The following is a 24,216-nucleotide window of genomic DNA, read 5'->3' as shown; positions in this document are numbered from 1 at the left end:
ATTCTGAAGAATAACTAATTTGTACGTCTGGGTTTTTGAGGATGAGAAAAACTGGCAAAATTCAATTTATATGGTGAAAAAGAAAACCTAAGTGTCCCTCACTTTTTTTGATTTCAGACAAGAAAACATGTTTTGGAAGCAATTTAATTGATACTTTTGGACCATTTTCAGTAACAGTTAATCTTCCTGAAGCACAGTATTTGGTATTACACCTTATTTTACCCAGCAGCATTATTTCAGTCTGATCTCTATGTAGAGATTTTTAGCTATTGAAGAGAAATCTATACTGAATAGAAATGTTTCCTCAGGAGTTTTTTCCTAAAAAAAAAATAAATAATGGAATTATTAATGAAAACATAGTTTACATGGAGTTTCATCCTGGTAGATTCACATGATGGAATGTTCTCTACTTCTGTGTTTGATTTTATCCAGCTGTGTCAACCTGCTTCAGATTATCCAGTATAGAGCACAAATATTTTCTGTCTGTTTCAAATTATCTAATATATAGCAGAAAGAAGAGTCAAAAGACTCTACAATACCTGAGCTTCTGCTGTTTGGAGCAAAACCATAAATGCCTGATCTTTGGTATCACCCAGTCTGGCATCAGTTTCACTGAATGCATAAATTCTACTCTTAAGACAAGATCCTCAAATATTTATTGTTCCTGAAGACAAAAATATTTTCCACTAAAATGTATTTCTTAGTAAGTTTTCACAATAATTATAGTCTCCTTTTCTTTTTTCTCTCTTTTTTAGTTCTAAATTAAAGACACAAACTTTACCTCAGAGATCCACATTTTTTTCTGTTTCTATTTATGAACCTGGGGGACTAACAAAAGCATTTTGAACGCTTTGCAAGAGGTCATCTACACACCGCGACTCTTAGTAGTATTTGAGTTTTCTTCTCATCTTCAAAAGGCCTCAGCAGAAATTGGTTAAAAAAAGGGAGAGGAAAAGCTACAAAGCCTAGATCCCAGCAAGTTTCTTCTTTAATACAAAAAACTTTGTTTTCTTTTTTATCATAAAAGAATCACTATTTTTAAGCATGGTGGAGCATTGCCATATTGTCCCTCTGACGGGTGACATTTCCAGTAACTTTTTGGTGTAATGCTGTCATTTGTCATTCCATATGGAGGTGAGGAAAAAGCAACAATGCTTCACAGACTTGGAGAAACATCCACAGACAAAAAAAGAGAGAGAAAAAAGGAAAAGCATATAATATAAAAATCTGAGTTATTTTATATTCCAATTTTCCAGATAACAGTGCAAGTGGAGAAGAATATATATGTACCAAGCCAGGCAAGAGAAAAACATGTAGAAGCTAAAATTGTATTAAAACTCCCAGGGCTATCAAACCCCTTGTTTACAACACTTTCCTTGGAAAGAAAATCTAGGGCATTCTTTTGTGCTGCCCTTTTATACAACAGGTTTGTGTCATTTTATTGCCTGTATTCCTTGGACTCTCACACCCATTTTTATAAAAACAGTAAAACTATTGATTTATTAACTTTTTCCACTACATTGGTGAGCAACTTTATTTTAATACACGGTGGAAACATTTAAACATGCACAAATTTTAGTAGTTATTCCAAAGGTGTTATTCCAGCTTGTGTTCTCATGCAGCAGGTTCAGTTCGATCCTAGGGCTTAAGTTTTGAAAAGTTCTTTCCAAACCCCCTAGTGGCACTTTACCACGTCTGTAATTGTCCTCTTAAAGCTGCCCGACTAGTGTACTCTAATAGGGATAAGAAAAAAACTATTGGCAGTCAAAACTGATTTTTTGGTTTTTGGTAGTAAATACATATGCATAGCCTATAGATTAGATGGTAGAAACAGAACTTGAAGAAAAGCTGCTTCTTCTATCCAGTTGTTGGGTATCACTGTCACATTTGTTTGTTTATATGCATTTGCTATGTTGTTATTAAAGTTCAGTCAGAAGGTAATTTTGTCTTTTAGTCTCTATACATAGGACAGCATTTCTGTAGAGCATCCCTGCCTAAGCAGATGTCAAGTTCCGTGTGTTCATAGCGCCATGACCATCTTGGCTAAAGAGCTCTTTGCGTTACTTCAAGAAGGCTTGTAAGTCTATTTTAATTTGTTCAGGGAAGAAGATATAAAGTCATAGAATCATAGAAGGATTTGAGTTGCAAGGGATCTTAAAGATCATCTAATTCTAACCCCCCCTGACATGGGCAGGGACACCTTCCACAGACCAGGTTGATGAGGGCCTCACCCAACCTGGCCTGGAACACTTCCAGTAATGAGGCATCCACAACTTCTCTGAGCAACCTGTTCCAGTGACTCACCACCCTCATAGTAAAGAATTTTTTTCCAGTGTCTAATCTAAACCTGCTCTCTTTTAGTTTAAATCCATTCCCCCTTGTTCTGTCACCACATGCTCTTGTAAAACATCCGTCTTTCTTGCAGGCTCCCTTCAGGTACTGGAAGGCCACAATTAGGTCACCCTAAAACCTTCTGCTTTTCAGGCTGAACAATCCCAATTCTCTCAGCCTTTTCTCCTAGGAGAGGTGCTCCAGCCCTCCAATCATCTTGGCGGCCTCCTCTGGACTGGCTCCAACAGGTTGCTATTATTCCTGTGCTGAGGCCCCCAGGGCTGGAGGCAGCACCAGGTGGGATCTCACCAGAGCAGAGCAGAGGGGCAGAATCCCCTCTCTCGACCTGCTGCCCACACTGCTTTGGATGGAGCCCAGGACACAACTGGCTCTCTGGGCTGTGAGTGCACATTACTGGGTCATGTCCAGCCTCTTGTCCACCAGCATCTCCAAGTCCTTCTCAGCAGGGCTACTCTTAATCTGTTCACTCTCCAGCCTGTGTTGACACTGGGGGTTGCCCCAACCCAGCTGCTTGTAGATTATTATTGTTCTGCCAACGCCAGATAAATAACTCATAAGAAGGTTTATAAATAGTTTAGTAACCATATATGTTTATACTTAGTGGATGTAATTTAGCCCTTAAAAGTCATACTTGCAATTAATCGTGTGTTTGGCAGTTATTTTTGTTTAGTTGAGCTTTTGTGTGTGTTTTTGTTTGTTTGTGGTTTGGGGTTCTTTGGTAAATAAAATATCAAGGTGAGTTTTTTGTTTTGTTTTAGGGTTTTTTTTTCCTTATAATTACGTGCTTGATTTGCTTTTCTGCTACATGATAAAGGAAAATATTTCACAGTTCAGACTGTGAGGCAACTTTTATAGCATTTTTAATGTATTCTGGAAACATGAATATGAGGTAAGGTATCACGGATTTGTATGTACTTGTCAACTGACTATGTAAGGTCAAGAATGGGGGTTAAATTTCATCTTTTTGAAGTCAGCATGATAAGCTTCCCTTGAATTATGGCAAGAATGTTTCTCAAATACAAAAATGCCTCTTCCTTTGCTTTTTTTCCCCCCTCAGTAGTCAGTTTTCTACAAATGTCAATATTATCAGTAGCAGTTACATATTAACTTTTTTTTTTTTTACAATCTTAAAATGGGCAACAAAGTTAAAAGCACCCAGAGGAATTTTCATCTGGTCTTTTAAATTGTGGGTGTTAATAGGTCGTAAATACTTGCTGTGAAATGGCACACGCCTTTCCTGCAGGCCACGACTGAGCGCCTGCCACGTGTGTTTGGTGAGCTGCCACTTGTGCTTTGCTGCAGAAATCAGCTCTGCTATTGTCACTGGGGGAGTATTATTAACATTTTTATTTATTTCTACAGGTGTTCTCCATACCTGCCTCTACTCAGCTTCTGGGTAAATGGCAGATCCAGCATTTCACTCTTTTCCTCATTTTTTTTTTTTGTTTTCCCTGCAGGAATCATGCACGACTTTACTAAGTGAGTCAGCCATGATGAGGTATGGTTTGATGATACACTTAATAAAAGGCTGGTACTGAAGAGGAGAACAACAGTGCTTGAAGGCTGACCAGCTGTGTGGCCCATCCCCACCTCACAAGGTCCAAGCCCTCCAGTTGCAGAAACGCAGCTCAGAATCATAGAATGGGTCAGGTTGGAGGGGACCACAGTGAGTCATCTGGTCTTCCCTTCACAATTTACTAACTCACCTCTTTTCAGTAAAGAGGTGATTGATGTACCACAGTTACTGAAATTAGAATATGACAGTTGGGTCACCTGGTCTGACCTCCCTGCTCAAGGAAGGTTGTCCCAGAGCATATGGCACAGGATTTGTCCAGACAGTTCTGGAGTATCTCCAGTAAGGGAGACTCCATACCCTCTGTGGACAATCTGTCCCAGTGTGTAGTCACTGCATAGCAAAGAAGTTCTTCCTCATGCTCAGATGGAACTTCCTGTGCATCAGCTTCTGCCCAGTGCATCTTGTCCTATTACTTGGCCCCATGGAGAAGAGCCTTGGCATCCCCCGTTTAGGCGTTTATACACATTGATGAGGGCCCCTCTCAGTTCTCTCTTCTCGAGGCTGAACAGGCCCAGCTTCCTCAGCCTTTCCTCGCAAGAGAGATGCTCCAGTCCCTTCATCACCCTCGCTGCCCTCCGCTATACCCGCTCCAGCAGCTCCACGTCTCTCTCGCACTGAGGAGCCCAGACATAGCAGGAGCCCAGATGTGACCTCACCAGGGCTGAGTGGAGGGGCAGGACCGCCTCCCTCGACCTCCTAAGGACCTGCTCCCTGCCCCTCCTAACGCATCCCAGGATCTCGACTCGGCCACAGGGGCTCACCGTGGGAGGAGGACCCTCCGCAGCCATATCGGCATTCCCAGGCGGCGCCATCCATCGCTCGGCCAGCGGCTGCTCCCCCTGGTTGCCAGGCGGGCCCGGACGCGCCGCCCGGATCCCGCTTCCCGATCCCGGCCCGGCCGGACGCGGCCTCCTGACCCCCCCATGGAGGGGGACAAGGTGAGGGGAAGCGGCCGGTGAGCCGGGAATCCCGGGGGCAAGGGCAGGGGACAGTGCCGGTGTCTCCTGTGCCGACCCCGAGAACCCCGCGGCTCTGCTGGGACCGGTTTGTCCCAGGAATCCCCCACCTGAGAGCGGCCGTAAGGAATTTTATCCCTCTAGCACAGGGATGAGGCTGCACCGGCCACACACCTTCCTGCAGAAGGCGATAGGTGCTTTAGGAAAACACCCCGCGTTTCACATTGTAGATAAAAGTATGTTTAATACCCAGTTTAATACCCACTCATTGTCAGGTTTTAGTTCTTTAGGAACCCACATCACTTTCTCATTAAGGTGTTAAAATTATGGAAAGTTTGTAGAGCTCCAAAATAAAGGAAACAAAACCACGTGCACACATCAATTACTGTGTTGCATTTTCACTTGAAAAAGCAGAAGTGTCAAGCCAGTTTTATTGCGGTCGTGTGAGTCTGGATTTTGCAACTAATTAATTTGCGGTCGTGCTGGATAGACAATGCAGGAGGAATAAAGTGGCTGGGCAGGGGGTGTGAAAAGGTGCATTAGTATTCCTCTGGAAAATTTTAGATCTAGTTTCAGTAGCTGTGGTACATCAGTCACCTTTTTACTGAAAGGGATGGCCTAGTGAATTGTGATGGGAAGTTAAACTCTGATCTGATATTTTTCAGGTGTGTTGGTGCCACAGACCCAGAGACAGTGGCACCAACAGCCACACTGTAGGAGGAACACTCCTTGTGCTGTTTCTCTTCTATCACTCGTGCTCCTTACCTAGTTGAGGGCTCTCAAATTGGCAGCTCATTATTGGAAATAAGAAAGATAAATATTTATATGTAAAAAAAATTTTCTCTGTTTTAAAAGCTACAGAAATTTCTCTTACTGCTCTTTGGTTTCTTTTTCTTTAAAATTATGGTGAACTGGGTTCTTAACTTAGTTAAAAACTAAACATTACATTCTGAAAACCTCTAATCTTCTTGTACATGGAGAAATGCCTTATGATCTCCTTTGAGGAGTTTATCTAAAACAGCAAGGTTCCTTGTTCCACTGGCTAGTTTTTGTTTAGATTAAAGCATGGATTCTTAAATGGTAAAAATTTTCATAGCACTTTTTGAGTTCAGTAAATCTGTGGCATTTTATGTGAGCTGAATGCTCTCAGGTGGATGAATTAAGCCCCTGTGTCATTGAAATAACTAATCTTAATCTGGATTTAAATGAGTATATAGGTACATGTGTAAGTACTTTTAAATTAGCAGACAGATGAGAAACTTCAATAAATCCTTTGAAAGTTTGTTTTAAACATTTTTGTGTGTGTATGTTTACTTACAGTGGTCTCAAAGGTATTAAGTTTCTTTAAACTTCATAAAATACCTGCCTTTTTATTGGTCTCCTGCAAAAGCAGAGATTTAAGTGAAACACCATCATATAGAAAAGCAACAGATTCTGGTGGGGGGAGGAGGTGAAATCTGAAAACTGGCAAATGCATATTATTGGGTGCCAGAGAATCAGCTCTGAACGTTTGCTGAGTGCTTTTTGCCTCAGCTTTGAAATAAATCTCAGTCTGATGTTGTCTGTTGGTTATGCTGGTTTTAGACTATTAACATCATTAGCATTCTTTCTTTGTTTGCTGATATATACCTAAATCTTGTCTAAAACCAAAACATGATCATATATATTAGAGATTTTAAATAGGTTACTATTTGAGACTATAATACAGCATTCTGTTCTCTTCTCATCCATGTCATTCCTTCCAGGTTACACTCATACAAGTTCTGTTGAGTTTCTTAGGCTTTGTTGAAGCTTCACTTAGGAAAATTATCATCTTTGGTTTTCCTTTCTCATCTAACTATGCAGTAGTAAATATTTGCACTTCCCCCCCCCCCCCTTTTTTAAGTATCAGAAAAAAAAAAACCTTAAAGGGCACTTTCTTTTTGTTACAAAGGCTTCCTTCTTGACACTTCTCATCAACTTTAGATGAAGTTTACCAGTCCACTACAATCTTCTAAGTTTGAAAAGACAAGGGTTTTTTCATGTAGAGTAAATAAAAAATTAAAATATACTGTTAAAATACTGCTTACATATGAATTAACAAAAAAATAGGCATCATATGTTTATTTTCTTCCACCAATGCAGCTCATCATTCCAAAATTTATCAGCGAGTGTTTTGTTAATCTTTAGCAGTTAAGTCTGTATTTGAGAATAAGGGTAGCCTGATCACATCACTTTGAATATAGTCATCATTCTCCAATGAATTAGTTAAAAGATTCAATAGATTAAAATTTCTCCTTTGCTTTAGTGATCTCAAAGAAGATGATTTTTTTAGTTTAGTCTTTTTAGCAGCAGTCAAGGGTAGAAACTCTGCAAATAAGGATAAAAGAAATATAACCTAGAGAGCACTCTTGTGAGACAGCCAGTGTAATCATGTGTGCTTTGATTAGTTTCATTATCTTTTTGCTTCTTCAGTGCTACATACAAATATTTCATGTGGCAGTTAACTTACACATGTAATCTGAACTTTAGGCCTCTTCCAGGTCCAGTCAGGTCAGCTTTACTGTAAATAGACCTTAGAGCTAAATCAAATTACTGTTTGCATGAAAAAACTCAGTGATACTTCCCATATACACCTTGATTCTTTCCTTTGAAATACTGTTAGTTGTTAAATGATGTACTTCTCCTTGCAAATTAATTACTCAGGCTTTTCTGTGTTTTCTGCTCTAGAGAAGAACCAAAGAAGATACTTGGAAATCAGAAGAACTTAGGAAACATCTTAAGGTGATTTTATTTTATTTCTACTAGTCTGGATGTTAAGTTACCTTACAGCACTGGAATTTATTGATGGTGCAAACACACAGGGCTGCCTGCTTGTTCTGTGAGTCACTCTGCCTTGTGGGATCTATAGCAGCTCTTTCTCTTTAATGCTTTTTGGTGCACCAGGCACTTTAAATCTGCACCATCAAATACAAACAGTACAGATCTTTAACATGTAGCTGCTAACTTCCTTGTCACACTGACTGTTCTGGAATCTGTCTAGTCCAAGGGTATCCAGAGGCAGGGCCATTCAGCTGTTTCTAGCTACACAGGTCGTATAAGGTTGCTCTATGAATTTCTTAATTAAGTAAATGGAAATAATACTCTGTTGTGGTAATCACACCGCAGTCAACAGCATCTAACTTGCTGGCCACCCAAATCCAAGTTACAGCTCTGTTTTATGTCTACTTACTCACATTCCTATATGTATATACTATTGTATTTATTTTCATCAACTGTCATGTTTGTCATGCATTTTTAAACTTGGTAATTACATTATCTGCTGGTCAAACAAGCATTCAGGCTCCAGGCAGGCACACCATCAATATTCATATTAGCTTCTTTTTGTATTTTTTAAAAGCTTCTTATCTATCTTATTATTATTCCATTTATTAGTCCTTTTTACAGTAACCACAGACATAGTGTTAGTAATTTTACAAAGTAAGCCTAGAAATAGATCAGCATTTTAATGCGATTTGGGAAATCAAATGAACATTTAGCAACCCACCAATTTTTTTTTTTTGCACATGAATATATTAATATCAAAATAGATTGCTGAATTATAACAATAGATTTTTTTTAATTTCAGGCATCACAACCAGATAGTCAAAATGAAGACCAAAAGCACAGAGAAAAGAAACTGCAGAAAGATAGGTCTGCTCTTGACACAGACACTCATAAACATGAACGAAAAGACAGAGGGAAGAGCAAGGAAAGAACACGAGAGAGAGAGAGGCTTAAATCTAGTGAGAGAGACAGGGATAAAATGAGAGAGAGAGAAAGGGGAAAAGAGCACCAGAGAGGAGACCGAGAGAGATACAGAGATAAGCTTCAAGAGCCACATTTGGAGAAGGAAAGATACAGTGTACCCAGACATAAAGATAGGGAGAGTGATAGAGGAGACAAAAAGCTTGAGAGACATGAGATAAAGCAAATAGATACACAAAATAATCTGAAATCACTTGAAGGAGGACATAAAGAACATCACAGAAGAAGAGAAAGCAGGCATCGTTTGGGTAAGTTGCTTTAGGTTGCTTTTGTCCTTGGAAATATTTGATATTTAGATCGGAATACTCTGAATCCATACCCCATCTGTACGGAGTGGATGAAGACAGGTAGGTGTGAATGCCTACTGACAGGTGTATCTTTAGAGAATCTTTTGGTAACCTAGTTTTATTTTAGTGCTTCTAAAAAAAAGTGATACTTGTTTCCCTTCCTCTGAACGGAGGATGGATATCACTGGGTTTGTTGGTCAGTTGACTTGAAGACAACAAGAACCTTCCTGCCCAGACATTCTCTACTGAGTGACTGTTTGAATCCCCAACCTGCAGGGTGACTGCTGAAGTTAGTAGCACGTGTCATTACTCCTGCCATTACACAGGACAATTGAGAACATTAGGAAAGGAGTAACCAGCTTTGGAGAGAGAATTTCAACAGGATATTAATTTCTTTTTCGAAAGCTTTTGTGTTAGAGAAAACACGTCACTGAAATACTATTTTCTGCATGCTAGAGTTAATTATGTATAGAGTTTGAGTATTATAAAGTTTGTTCCTTAATTTATACATCTGTTTTCTAGAGGAGGAAAAAACAAGAAGTGAAGAGCAAGAAAGAAGGCATAAAGAAAAGAAGGTAAAGGAAGGGAAGGTAGTGAAATGTTTCATAACACAATAAGATAAAATTGTAGAATAATGAAGAAATTGGATCAGACTCCATTTCTTGAGAAATCCTAGAGATGCATAGACAGTAAGGTGCTCACAAGTGTACAAAACACATAAAAATATATCTCAGCTATTCTGTTTTAAGGAAATACTTTATTCTTTTTTTTTAAAGTAAACATTAAATAAAATTTTCATAGCAAACAGTGCTTCATTTTTGCACAGTTAAATCAAAAATTTCCATTTGGTATTTATGACTTTATTACAAGGGTAATTGATACATCCTACTTGATTTTAGACCACCTAGTAAATAAGAATCAAATTTTTTTGTGAAGAATATGTAGTCCAAAGAATTTTGTGTAGCAGAGTATGATATGTCCCAGAAGAACTATCAGAATCTCAAGTGCTATAATAATTGAAACTTGCTATCATAAGAAATTAAAGTGGCTGGAAGATCCATGTGACAGAAAGATTAAGTACTTATAAATCCATCATTCTAATGGTCAAAAATGGATAGATTTATGAAAATAAAACAGTCCTGGAGAACTTTCTAACCCTTTAATGTTATTTTTCTCTTTCCAGGATAATGATGCAAGAAGGAAAATTGACACATTTTTAGCCTACAAAGTTGAAGGTGAACGTGTACACAGGTTAGAGAAAGATCAAGAGTTGGATAAAGAGGGTGAAAGAAAACATAGAGAAAAAAAAGGACATTCTGTTGGGCCAGAAAAAGAGAGGCTTTCAAAAGAGAGAAGTCATAAACGGTATGGAAAGGAAGAGGAAGAAAAACATAAATCAAGGAGGTCTAAAGAGGGATCTTCCCATGGAGACAGAGAAGGACAAGCAGCAGAAGTTAATGAGAGAATAAAAAGCAGAGACAATGAAAGAAAGAAGCATGATCTAAGGGTAGGTTTTGTTAAAACATTATAGCTTACTTTAATTCTCAATTCATCATAGATAGGAGAGTAATAAAAATCTGGGATTGTAAGTCAACATTTTCTGAAATTTGAGACCAAAGTGGTAGATTAAAACACTACATCTGTATTTAAGTATTGTAATGCAGAGCTGATTCTTCCCATTCAATTTAATCAAGAAACTTGCTTATGTTAGAAACATCTTTTATGCATAAAATTCTTTATTGCTATGACTTTTGAAATTTTTACAAACGCCTTGAAGTGAAACTGTCATTAGGCTTGAGGTCCACTCAAGTGTATTGGCTATCTCTATAGAAAGAAAATATGATTTTAATAGAAGCTATTTTCCGTGTTGTGTATAAAGGGAGCACATCCATCTAAGTCACAAGAAGGCAGGTGGGTGTAGACCCCTCATATTTGTGGGGTTTTCCTCTACTTCTGAAGCATATCTTTTATGTTTCTAATATAGAGCATGATTATATTCCTAGAGACTTAATCAAAACCTTGGAATTTTTTACTGGTTTTTGTAAGTATTCATTCTACAAGAATGAGAGAAGGAATATCTAGTAATTTGTAACTCTTAAAAACAAATAAGTCTTATGGAACATATTACTATGATGATGGTCTAGGCTAGTGCCTAAAGAGTGAAGATGTACAGGCTTCTCAAATAAAATTTCAGAAATATGTATTCTAGTGAAAAACTAGTCATCCTGGGTGTAGGGACCCACCCTGAGTGATTCCTGTGACTGACTTTCTGCAGCAGGCAACAAAAGTCTATCAGGAGCTTGCTCAAGATTTGGCTTCCTTAGAAATTTATTCAAGTAGCTGTTACAGGACGTACACAATGATGCTTCTGTCCCAGAGTTATGCTTGGTTTTCTGAAGTTCATGGATAGAGACAAGCACTTTTGTGTTAAGCAACTTATTGAATACATTTCCAAATTTAGTGAGACCTTCATAATACAGAATTTAAGAGTCAAGTCCCTATACTGGGTATTGAAAGTGCCTGAGACTGTTTCTCTGTCCCTGGGTCCTATTTGTGTAAATTGTTGGAGTATAAACTGTTAAAATCTCTTTGTTTGGAACAAATCCATTGTCCCTACGAGTTTTTCAGAAGATTTTACAAGCAATGACTGAAATAAAAAATGTCATTGAAGCAATTAATTAGAGACCTTTCTTACTGTTTGATAACACTGTTACTAATACAGGTTCATATATATATTTCCTCCCAACATTTCTGACACATGAATATGGTGACTTCTTTTACAGACCAGCGAATACAAAAAGGAGGAGAGGATTCAAGAGGAAACAAGCCATCAGCATGTAAGGTAAATTCAGAGATTTAAAATAAGTATATACTAGACAGTATCCACTAAAATTCATTTACCACCAAACCAATATGCATGAATTCTTGATCTCAGATATGTGAGGTGAATATAATTTTTTTCATAGGCCCAATACAATAGCGATTAAAAAAAAAAAAAGTGTTTTGCCCCTAAGGTGATTCAGATAAAAATGTATGTCTATATATTCCATTTATTTGTTTTGTATCCCATGGTAGCAAGAGTTATTTTGCAGTCCTTGCAAACTGCATGTATATTAATCTGGGCACTTAGTTTGGAAGACAGAAATGCTGTATTTTACCACCTGCAAGTTCACTATACAGTCATGTGGACACATATAAGGTTCATGATGAACTGTATAGGACTCCCTTATGTTGTTTATTTTAATTTGAATATTTATACTTAGTTCCTATCCTGGATAGTATCTAAAACATTAGAGATATATATAACAATTTTGCAGTTGTATATCAAAGGGAAAGGTCCAAGTCATCCTCAGTAAAATTTCAGGATTATATTTCTAAATTTTATTACTAGAAAATATAAAATCTTACAGAAGTTTCCTGTATATTCCAGTTCTCTTTAATTCTCCAGCCATGTGAAATTCCTATACAACGTTCTGAAGTGCATAGCTGGGAAAAGAGAGTGAACCATTTCTGAATGGCAGGGAAGGTAGTCTGATTTAGTGGGATGCCCCAAAACCCTGGTTCATCTTCAAGCACTGTTAATGTTGAATCATTCTAATTTGTTACAACAGGATCCAGCAAAATTTTAATTTTTGTTGTTGCTTTTTCCCGTGTTTATCAATATGAATAGTCACTTAAGAAGTCAAAACATTCTCTTCTTGAAGTCTGATACTTGTAAAATAATCAAACAGATTGTTAAGAAGCAGAGTGGGTTGTTAATTTTCTCCTGCTCTCTGACCCTGATTGCATTGTCCTCATAAATAAAACCCCTGAATGAAAGCATGGGTTTGAAGTCAGTCTGTGATTTATGGCTTTTATACCATATTGCACCAACCTGCTTTTGATTCACTGCAAACAGTAATACAAGTAATAAATGTGTGGGTTCAATAGTTTTTTTTCCTTTTTCTTCCATTTTGATGCAATTATAGGTGTTAAATTTGGAAAAAATTTTTGCAGTTCTTAGCTGATTATTCACGTAGCTGTTTCATGATAATTTTATGTAATAGAGATCTGTAGAAATATTAGTAGAAATACTTCAGTTTATTCAAAATTTGCAAGTGTTTTTTGCCTTTTCATGAAAAAAGACTTTTTTTTCTGACACAAACAAAACCCCCAGAAGACAAAACAAAAACAGAACTGCTGTCTTCTGAGTTAACCACTAAAATTGATATTCTCTTTTTTTTTCAGTAGGACTGTAAAAGATAAGGGAAAACTTATTGAAAAAGAGGAAAAGGACACAAGACAAGAGGTAAAACTATTTGATTTTGGAACTTAGAATGGTACATTTGTATTGAGATGAATAACAATTACAATATATATTTCAATATAATGCATTCAAAGATAACATAAGATTTATGTATACTGGTCTTCAGGTATCTCCTAACCTCTCTTCCTGGATACAGCATTATAAAATTTATTTCTTCTATATAAATTTGCTAAACATTGTAGGTAGCCACCTACTCAACTGTATTTCAGTATCTTCTATGCTTGAAAAAGTAACTCAATAAGGGGGAAGAGTTTAGATGTGTAATACAAATCATCTATAGCTACCTAAAGCATATTATATCTTTCTGTGAACAGCTGACACAGGCAAATAACAGATAATGCAAGCCAAGTAAAATGCAGCTAACAGTGTAATTCATATATGTCTCTTAAATCAATTGCCATAAGAAATGGGAAGGTATTTTTATATTTTTCAATGTACAGTTGCAGACAGAACCAAATTTTCAGCAAGCTCTGGAGAATTGAGTTTATTTGGACCAGTCTGTGCAGATGCAGCCTATAACTTTACCATACAAATTTTAAAACGTTTTGTCCTATTTCCTAGTGTTTGATTCAGCTCACCTTAAAGTGTGAATTGTCTGTGGTGAGGACCTAAATTTCATTTGCAGTTTGTGGAGAGAAATAGGCAGTTCAGTCCTTTTTTATTTAGTGTCCTCCATTATCTTCTCTGTCTTCATTGGCAATAGGAGGCAACATAGGAGGATGAAATCTCTGCTTAAGACCACACTCAACAGGGAGAATTGAATCAAATTCCAGGGGCTTACAATTTGTGCTGTTGATTTTCTTTGTATGTTTGTTACTCCAAGTCCCACAGCCATCCAGATATTCCAGCATGACTTCCTAGTCCTGCTTGGTATTGACAATATATTTCTCCATGTATTCTTTAAAGTAGGAACCCAGACAACTACTGACAGGTGGAGGTTTTTAGTGTGTAAAAACTGCATTTTTAAGATGGACTGTTATAAAAAACTGTGTTATTAATAAAAATGACTGCTCTGTAGGCATATTCTGAGATGATGACACTAAGATAAAAAAAGACTATAACTATCTTTATGAGTGTGTTGCTAAATGGAATAAAGATTTTTTTTAAAAAATTACATGAATTATACTATATGAGTTAGTTATTGCTGAGTACCTGCAACCTCACAGGCAGAACAAATTAGAGGAATTCTACCCAGTTTTGCCCAGATGGACAATCTGACTGATATATTGTTGATCCAAAGACTGAGTTGAGAAATGACAAAAAGTGACAACTAGAAGTACTATAGTCCCAATCCTACTAGTTCCAGGAGTCTGAGAGTTCTGAAAAGTAGAAGATGCTTACTACTATATAAATGTCCTTAATACTTGTGTAACTATGACATCCTGTGAAAACTAGTTGGCTGTAGCTTTTCAGAAGTCACAGAAGGATCAAAAGTGCACCTTACTTGGCAACCAGCTGCTACCCTTTGGTTGTAAATGTAGAACCAGGTAATAGGTGTGCTGTTATGCTGGATTATTTTCATAAAACCTCACATTTATTTCCACTTTTTAACCTGTTGAAAGCCCTGATATGTGGATAATTTAATCTATGACTTTGAAGATGCCATTGAGGAAAAAAGCTGATTAAAGGTTGGATAGATCAGTGTGTGCCATTTTAAGCTTCTCGTTTGTTTGGGGTATGTGTTTTGGTAAATAAATAGCATTGTTTTATTTAAGTTAATAAGCTAGGGAAAGGAAAATTCTTTGAAATTATTTCAGGGATACCATAAATTTTATTCCATGCAAATAAAGTAGAGGATTCAATGTTAACAGAGTCATTTATGTATAAAAATATATAACCTTCCTGTTGTATCCATGTCTCTCTTTTCCTGGTTTCAACACTTGCACTATTTTATTAACAATATGAGTCGCCCAGTAAAATTTAAGTAAGAATTTTGTCTAATACTCAGAAAAGTAGAGCAGTCTTATTTTGTTGTTATGTCATCATGGAAATTATAGGCAACACAGCAGTTTTTATGTCTTTTCCAGTAAAAATACTGGTGGAAAAACAGTCTTCACAAGATAAGGCTGAGTTATGTTTTTCTTCCTGTACTATTAATTTAAGTCAGTAATTATCCCTTGTTAATACACTTTTATTTATATTTATAAACTATATGCTGTATGTTTGGTTGAAAATGTAGAAGTGTCCGAGAACAACAACTGATTATTTTATGCTAGGATTTGGGAGATAAAGATTTTTTTGTAAGATTATTTAACAGTTTGACTTATTTTTCTCATTTAGGAAATGAAAGATACACTCATCTATAATTCAGACAAAGGACTTGATGACATTTCAGCAAATTATGAAGATGATTTTGAAGTAAGTAAAAGCATACAATTGTCTGTGAAGTAATTCTTGAGTATCAAAATAGTGAACAGCTTTGTTCACAGAAATAAAAAGTACAGAATATTACATGGTTTTTAGTTCTTTTTTTTTTTTTTTGTGACAGTGACCTTTAACTTGGCTAACAGTAGATAATGAGGAATTAAAATGTTATGTAGAAAGTCTTTGCTGTATATTTATTTAGCTTTCATCAGTAGCCCTTTATCATTCAGTGGAGAGAAATGAGCACATTTAAGACTTGTTCATATAATTTGTGATTATTTCATCATGAGATAAATTCTTACTTAATAGAATTATTAAAGTATGAGCCTTATGCATGGACTTGCCAACAGATAGTGTGGCAGTTTAGTAAATTTGAACCTGCCATTAAAGGGCAGGTTGAATTAAAACTGTCGTATAAATGACTTCATACATCCCTGAAGCATTTATGCCACTGAACATTGTCATTTTATCTCTTTAAGAAACACATAGTTCACATAAATATATAGTTTCTACTCTAGGATATTAAGAAAGGCTATTTTGGGCACTGAAAAACAACACTGGGGGATTGTCCTGTCTTGATTAAAATTACTGCACAGTCAAGAGATGCCATTTAATTTCTATCAAACAACTATTTTAGAATGCCTTTCAGTCAGAGGATTTATAGCCATCTGCATGAGATTTTTATTTTGACAGCATTTTATTATTTTTTTAAAAGATCTTGAAAAAATACATCTATCATCTGTGTTTATTAGTTATTGAAAGTTTTGTTACTTTTCAAGGATTATGAAGATGATTTTGAAGATGATGAAGACAAAAGTGGTGAAGAAAGAGATGCAGAAGAAAACCTAAGGGAGATTCCATTTTCCAGAACATCAGAAATAGAAGAAATTCAAAGAGCAATTAGTGCAGAAAATGACAGAATTTTTAATTCACCGCTGAAGAAACTTGAAGATGAAAAAAAGGAACCAATCATGGGTATGTGACTAGATACCAATCTTTTTTATTAAATGTATGAGTAACACATACAACTTAGGAGTAAACAGGCCACTTTTTCTAGAAGTCTGCCTAAAGACAAAGTCTGGTGCTCGGATGAGTCACTTGGATTTGTGGGTAAGCACTGCAACTTCCACATTACTAAAGAGTGATTCAGAGGCATTACTAATAATTTAAAATGTGAAGTATAAAAATGTACAGACTGACATTTAATACATCTTATTTTGGGTAAGAGGAGGATATGAGAGCCTGGATTTTGAAAACTGGAGGAGTGTTAGAACAGTTTGAGGCTTCCGCTGGCATTAAATTCACCTTTTTCTTTTAAGCAAATTTGAAGCCTCTGTTCTGGGTGGGAAGGTGAGAGAAATATCAATACTACTGAGATATATAGTCCTACAGAACTTTTAAATGCAGGCTCTTTCTGCAGTGTTGTCTTGCATTCAGTTGATCTGATACCTGCGAGTGGCAGAGCTACTTATTTTCCTACAGTTGTTCCTGTAAAATTCCCTTTGCACTCCACACTTGTGAATAACTGTATATAATCATTGTGCAAAAGAATAATAAATAGCTTTCTAGTCTGGTTCATTCAAAGTTATTAAAGTCATGGAAGAATAGCATGGAGTTTCTGTAACTCTTTACAGTATCTCTCAAAGGTCTTTTCCTGCCTAGAAAATTCTATGATTCTGTCAATAGATTTTCAGTTCAGTAAAAAAGTAGTTGCAGTCAGTACCAGTAATGTGAATTTGTCCTTGCAGAAGATTTATGCAATTATTATTTTTCTAATAAACAATATGGAATCAATAAATTCGTTCCATTAATGCTATAGGACAGGATACTAGGACATTAATGAACAGCATGGCATTCTAATATAGAATCAGATTTTAAAATTTCAGAACTGTAGCACTTGGTGCTTTATTCTAAATTACACAACAGACCTTTTTTTGGTGAAGTTTCAACTTCATTTGCTTAAAATGGTTGTTGATCATTCTGGTAATTATTTTTAGAAGTTGAAAAGCATATTACAAGTATTGCCTAAAAAGGCAGTCTTCCTTTGAGGAAGTGAAACACCATTAGTCCTGACTGGAAGTTGGATATTAAAGTCAATTAGCTACCACTTAGCCTGGAAAGGGAGTAAAATAGACATGACAACAGTTATTGTAGTTGGTCTATTAATGTGGCTTTTGAAGGAACAGTTTTCAGTATTTTCCTTGTTCATCCAAGGACATTAGTTAAGTTTGTGCTGATGAGGTTCTCCACTACATGTGATGAATTCTGATTTAGAGGGGGAAGTCTGTGTCAATTTGGTAGGATTTTTAGAATGGATCATAGAGCGTTTTACTGTACAGGGGGGAAAAAGGGACCTGCTAATGGCAAGAGGAAGAAAGAGGCCCTTTCTGCATCACAGTCTTCTAAAACAAAAATTGCTATGGTCAGTCATTTTGAATTGATGGATAAAAGACCATCATAAGGGACATATCCTGGCCCATTACTGAAGTTAAGCTCATTATACTGAAAGCTGTGATAGAGCACTTTGTGTAGCCTGCAAACGAGTCATTTTTAGTAGCTGTGTTGTAATAAATCTGTTGCTTTTTAGACTTACTGCTTTGTGTTTTCATGCACTGTAAAGTGTGAGCTGTAACACTAACAATGGTTTATAATATCACAGAAACCCAGTCAGAAACTGTCAGAAACTCTTTTTGTGGAATATTCATGGATTTTCAAATGGCAAACCAACGACAAAGTAGCCGAAGTATGGCCAGTAAGCAGAAGTAAGTGTATTTTAAATAATCTGCACAAAAGGGCAGCTCACTATGTGAGATGTAATTTTTTTCATTGTATTTGAAATATGTGAACTTTATAAACTTGAGGCTTATAGAATCAAGTATTATTTTGTTAGCTAACAGTAATTAGTTCTTAAGTATAATGTACAGGCTTTGCTACATAAAATTTTGTAACAGAAATTTATCTATATATCAGTTTATGTGCATCATAATTCTTCAGTCACTTAATTTGATATTGACCTAAAGTACTAAAGAACAAGCTCTTTAGCTGCTGTTTGGTCTCTGCAGAACCGTAATTTCTTGAAATATTCAAGATATTTTATGGTGTGTTACTGTTACCAAAATAGCATGTTCCTTTTCAGGGATAACACCAGTTGGTGTAAAAACATGTTATTACTGATCTAAAATTGATCTAGATTTGAGATATCTAAGACATCCCTGTATTTTAAGGAAACAAATTGATGCTTGCTTTTTGTGGAACTTGCCAGAAGCTCCAGATTTATCTGAAGCACTGTATATACCTCCAATTTTCTGTTGCAGTACTTGGATGCATAAAGCAAGATGATTAAATGTTGTTGTTAGTAATAGATTCCACTGTTTCATGGCTCCACATCAGTGACTAATCTTCACATAAGCAGAATTTTATTGTCTAAGCTGTCTAATTCACCTTGTCTAAATTTATGTGCCCAAATTTTGCGCAAGTTCATTGTCTGGGCTTCCTCCCTAGATGGTGGGGATGAATTAGGAAACTCAGGAAGGCATCTCTGAAGAATTGCCTTCTGAAATGTTTTTCAGCCTCTAGTGATTGTGTACTATGACTGATTATGGCTGTGTATATAACTCTGTGTACATGCTGACAACATAAATACCTGTGAAGATACAAAGCATTTTCATGGAAAGAGAAAGGAGCTGTGGAATTTAATGCTGTGATAATACAATACTACCAGTAAATAGACTGAAAGTGTCCCTTAAATGAGCTGTGGCACTTTGGAGTTGTAAGAAATAATATGAGCTTATTAGTTTATTTTAAGGATTTGTGTGTATCTATTATTCAGATTTGCAACTAGGAAGCAACTTTTACACGTTTGAGTAAGATCTTAGCAATCTGTGCCCACGTTTGTGAAGAGGTGACATATTGAGAAGCAGAAGTTAAAATAAAATTTGTGTAAGAAAATGCAATAGATGTCATCAAGTAGCAAAAAAGGGATATATCTGGTTTGTATTTATTTATAGATTTTAAGGACATTAAAAAAAAACCTGAAAGTGCAAGAGAGAGGCAGGGAGGCTGCAAAAATTTTCTCATTGTTGAGGGATTTGCACTATAGCAAGAGCCTGGAATTAACTTGTAAACTGACATCTGCATGTAATTCAAGCAGTTCACTCTTAAAATGAAATATCTTAACAGCTTTGTGTCATTACAGCAGGTAGATTGTCATGTGAATTGTGACAAAGATTGTCAGTCTTTTCATTATCCACACATCCACACAAGTTGAGTGATAAGAATCTCTTTGTAGTTAACAATAATAAGTAATATCACATAAATGTATTTTTACTTTACAGAGTAGAGATACAGTATATGAAGGTAGACTTGTTTTCCAATTAAGAATCAAACTATGGTTTTATTTGTGAGCAAAGATGAAAAAAATTAAAAATTAAGGTAGGCAGAAAATAAAAGGATTGAGAGAAGATGGATAAGGCAGTTATTTTTTTACCATTCCAGCAAGAGAATTTAGGAAGATGGAAAGATTTGGTGTTTCATAGGACAAAGAGGTATCTCAAATCCTGTACAATGTGCTAGTCTTACTCAAAACTAAAAATACAAGTGGAAAAATACACAGTCTCCCTCAATCTCGAGTACTTGTTTTCATACAATTTAGATCAAATCCAACACTCCAGTAACTGAAGTTTTTTGGAGGCCTACTTTTAGGGCAAGAGGTCAGTATTCATGGCCATGGGTTTTGAATCAGCAACAAAGTAATTTCGTTTGTATATTTCAAATATATTTTAGGATTGATAAACTGCTATTGTTATTTGTTTCCTTAGTGATGTAAAGAGGTATGAATGCAGGCAGTCTATTCTAGTACAAGTGAAGGTCATTCAAGATATATTTGCACATGTCTAACAAAGCCAGGATATTAGAGAAGAACTTTATAAAGCGTGTACATATATGAGTGATGTAAGTTAATAAAAGGAGTTTAGGAGAATTAGCCACCATCCTAACTAGTGGAAGAGACATGCATCTCTTACCTCACAGAACAGCTTTTGAATACTTAGAGAAGATGATCTGCTGGGCTTTTGACAGTTTGGGTTTAATAATAAACTATGTTTACCATTCGCAATCAGTATTGCATTTTCAAATATGATCATTATCTCAGCATAATTAAATGAAAACTCATAACAATATTCTGTATACTTTTATTGATATATTTTGATCTGCCAATAAATTTTGGTGCAACTTCAATTCACATAGATTAAAGTGTTGTTAGATCTCTGGTACTGAACAAAATCACATTGCTTTTTTTTTGGAATACCAAATACTTGGTCTTAACCATTTTTTTTTCTCTCTTGTAATCAATTCTAAAGAAAACGGAGTTCAGAACTTCTCCCACTAATTGACCTGGATTTCTCAGTTAGTTTTTCATTACTGGATCTGCCCCCTGTAAATGAGTACGACATGTATATCAGGAATTTTGGTAAAATGAACACTAAGCAGGTGCGTAACAAATATATAGTGATACTTAAATCCTGAAAGTGCTGATGCTCCTTCTGGAAAATAATTTTCCTTAAAAAGAAAGTTCCTAAAGCTAATGGAACAGTAGAGTAATAAATTAATAATTTTCATCTCTGAACCCTAATTACCATGAAGCAACAATCTCAAAACTTTTGGCCAGACAGACTATTTCCTTTCTGTGTTAGAAGAGGACTCTTTCATTTTCCTTCCCCATTTTCTAAAGGGCTTTCTGCCTGTCTGTGGTTCAGTGTCCCCAGATATGCTGCTTTGGTGTTTATGCATCATGTGAGACATTTTGTATTTTTGCACTCTTGTGTGAAATGTGGTAAAATTTGCATGCACAAAATAGGGACAGTGTGTCAGTATGCTTAGGTCTGAATTTACAAACAGAAGAGGCTGAGCACATCAGTTTTAGAATTCTGAAGTTCTGTTCAGTTCTGTGCTGTCCTCCTTAGCTGTGTCACCCATTTAGTGATCACTTTCTACTTTAGGCGTACGTTCAGTGTAACGAGGACAATCTGGATAGAGACATTCAGACTGAGGAAGTTGAGACATTGGAGAAATGGACACAGCATCCAGGAGAAAGTTCTCTTGTGTCTGGAGGTGAAGAACATTTTAATCTTATTCGTTTATGGATGTGTTCATGTCATGCAAACTTTCTCTTTTGTGTCCGTTAATTGTGAGAATGTGTCGGGCTGCACTGATACCAAACTGTCAGAGCCACTTTGAGTCCCCATGTGGAGGGGGGTGAGGAATAAGTGGCAGAAACAGTTCTTCCTTCTGGCTTGCTGTTTCTGTTGGCAGCAAAAATGATTCCCCAACAGATCTTGGTCTTCAACACTACTATTCCTGCTGAAGAAAAGCTGATTCCTACCACTCTCCTCTTGCTTAAAAATTAAATTGTTCTTACACTTTCCTTAACCGATTCCCTTTTGAAGCCTCAAGTTTGATTTTTGGGGTTTTTTTTGTTTTCCATAGGTCCCAGAAACAGCCAGGATATGTCAGTGAATGGAGTTCTAACACCTAAAATTGATTCACAAAGATTAGCAAATTTCCTTCGGTCTGCCTGTCAGGTACTTATGTGTCCTTAATATCCCTTATGAGCTGTATGCATAACTATACATTGTGATAGATCACTTACAGCTCTTGTTCTGACTAATTTAAATACATGACTTAAATAATACTCATTAGCAATGAGAATCATCTCTCTGCAAAGGAATGGAATCAGAGCTGTGCAACTTCTGTGTCTGTAAAGCTGTATTTGCAAAGATACAAAATTAACAAGAGAGTTGATAAAGATTTATTAAATTTATCCACATACCTTTGGAAAAGCTAAAAATAGCAAAGATGGAAGATAAGATGACCCTTTTACTTCTATAAATGTAATTATGTTTGAAAGGTGATTGCTGTTTTGCTAGAGGAAGATCAAGTTGCAACACAACCCAGGAAACTAAGATCTCGACAAACCAGTCTGTCTATTAGTGATAGCTGTTTCCAGTTAAATACTAACCAGCCATTCCTCCATGGTAAGGGAACTTTATTCTACACCTTTTAGTATACAGAATGAACTCTTCTTTCTTTGCAAGATACCATACTCTTTGTCATAACTGTGCAAACAGCACATATCAGGATATCCAGGTGCTGTAAACCCCACTTTTCTTTTAGTTGCACTAATCCTGCTGTAACTGTGCAGATTGGTTTCACACAGGTAACATCAGAGCATCTTACAAGAAATATCATGCATGTAATTTCTTGCCCCTGTTGTTGAGGGGCCAACCTAAGGGGTGTAATTTCGTTTGGGCTCTTTATGCTGACAGTAGGACCAAAACTGTAAATAAAGGCAGGGTATTAACAGGGAGAATATCACCTGATATGTTTGAAAAGCAGTTATATCTTCCCCATATAAACAATAGCTGTTCTGATGAAAATAAAAATGAAAAATAAAGCATCTGTAATTATGTTAGGAAGGCCTATAACACGCCTAATCTAACATGAACACATGAGATGAACCAGCAAAAACCTGGCCTGTGCTGTTTCCTGTTTGAGAGTCAGCTTAATTTTGAGTATATAGAGTGACATCAGATCAGATTAGCTTGCTTATGCCCAGAATAATTATTCTATTAACTTTCTGACTGTCTTGCTTTTTTTTCTTGACTTACTTATAATATTTTGGAATCTTTCTCTAGTCCCTCCTTTTTTATTTTATAGCTTCATAAGCAACCCACTCTTAATAGAAATATTCTTCATAATTGTGTCTTAGTTCCTTTGTTTGTTGCTATAGCAGCTAAATGTACTTTTTCATCTGTAGTGAGTTTACTTTTTCATTTATTGCATTTCTTGCTTGACTCTTTCTTAATGGTTTAGACCGAAAAATATCCTGCCTATATGTCTCTCAAGTTCAGAGGCAGACACTACTTTCTGTTCATGGATTACCTCAGAAGGCAGGTGTGGATTTACTGAACAGAAAGAGCCTCATATGTGTTTGGAACATCTGGCAGCCTTCCAGTCCTCAGAAAGTTTTAATATGTGACTCAGAGGTATGTTTTAATAGCATTGTATATATTGTATATATGTATATATTGTATATATGGGTTATATTGCATATAACCCATCAAAAAGAAAAGCTTTATTATGTGTATTTTGGGGTTTTTGTCTTGCTCCATCTTTTGAGAAACACATTTGAGCCTAGTGAATTAAACACTATTCTCATTCTGTTTTGTGCTCCAGAACAAAGTTGTAGTGATGATCATGGTGTTTTGTTGTTTTGGTTGTTTAATTTGGACTCTATTTCACTGTTGAAGAGTGAATGAAAGTAAAATGTCAGGTTCAGATGTTGTCAGAACTTTTCTCTGCTCATCACTGTCATACAGCTGAGTCACCCACTTCAGTGTCTTGGTAGTAGATGCAGATTACAAAACATTTGTCTTGAAAAGGCAAGGCCTACTGAAAGTCTTCTATCCTACATCCCCTTTTAAAATGAATTGCCCTTTTGCCATAAACACGTGTAATCTGTATAGGAATTACACTATGAAGTACATATTTCAGGCCTGTCAAATCATTTACTTTTATCAAAATATCAACCAT

General features: G+C 36.2%; 1 protein-coding gene across 2 annotated transcripts in view; it reads left to right on the top strand.

The window, feature by feature from the left end:
- Positions 1–4,654: 4,654 nt before the first annotated feature.
- Positions 4,655–24,216, top strand: part of WDR60 (WD repeat domain 60) — a 31,835-nt gene continuing 12,273 nt past the window's right edge. Inside the window, exons 1-15 of one of the 2 annotated variants that reach the window (XM_032702343.1) lie at positions 4,655–4,866; positions 7,594–7,647; positions 8,492–8,918; positions 9,480–9,532; positions 10,141–10,464; positions 11,741–11,799; positions 13,188–13,245; positions 15,544–15,621; positions 16,407–16,602; positions 18,287–18,389; positions 20,985–21,114; positions 21,624–21,735; positions 22,111–22,205; positions 22,532–22,658; positions 23,497–23,669. In XM_032702343.1, coding sequence (XP_032558234.1) covers positions 4,852–4,866; positions 7,594–7,647; positions 8,492–8,918; positions 9,480–9,532; positions 10,141–10,464; positions 11,741–11,799; positions 13,188–13,245; positions 15,544–15,621; positions 16,407–16,602; positions 18,287–18,389; positions 20,985–21,114; positions 21,624–21,735; positions 22,111–22,205; positions 22,532–22,658; positions 23,497–23,669 — 2,004 coding nt within the window. In that variant the 5' untranslated portion in view covers positions 4,655–4,851. The remainder of the gene's footprint in view (positions 4,867–7,593; positions 7,648–8,491; positions 8,919–9,479; positions 9,533–10,140; positions 10,465–11,740; positions 11,800–13,187; positions 13,246–15,543; positions 15,622–16,406; positions 16,603–18,286; positions 18,390–20,984; positions 21,115–21,623; positions 21,736–22,110; positions 22,206–22,531; positions 22,659–23,496; positions 23,670–24,216) is intronic. The other variant, XM_032702335.1, reaches the window with a different exon arrangement.

This window comes from Chiroxiphia lanceolata, chromosome 1 (assembly GCF_009829145.1).
Source record: "Chiroxiphia lanceolata isolate bChiLan1 chromosome 1, bChiLan1.pri, whole genome shotgun sequence".
Taxonomy (NCBI): domain Eukaryota; kingdom Metazoa; phylum Chordata; class Aves; order Passeriformes; family Pipridae; genus Chiroxiphia; species Chiroxiphia lanceolata.
The sequence above is the reverse complement of the archived record's forward strand: the minus strand, read 5'-3'. Positions and strand labels throughout refer to the sequence as shown.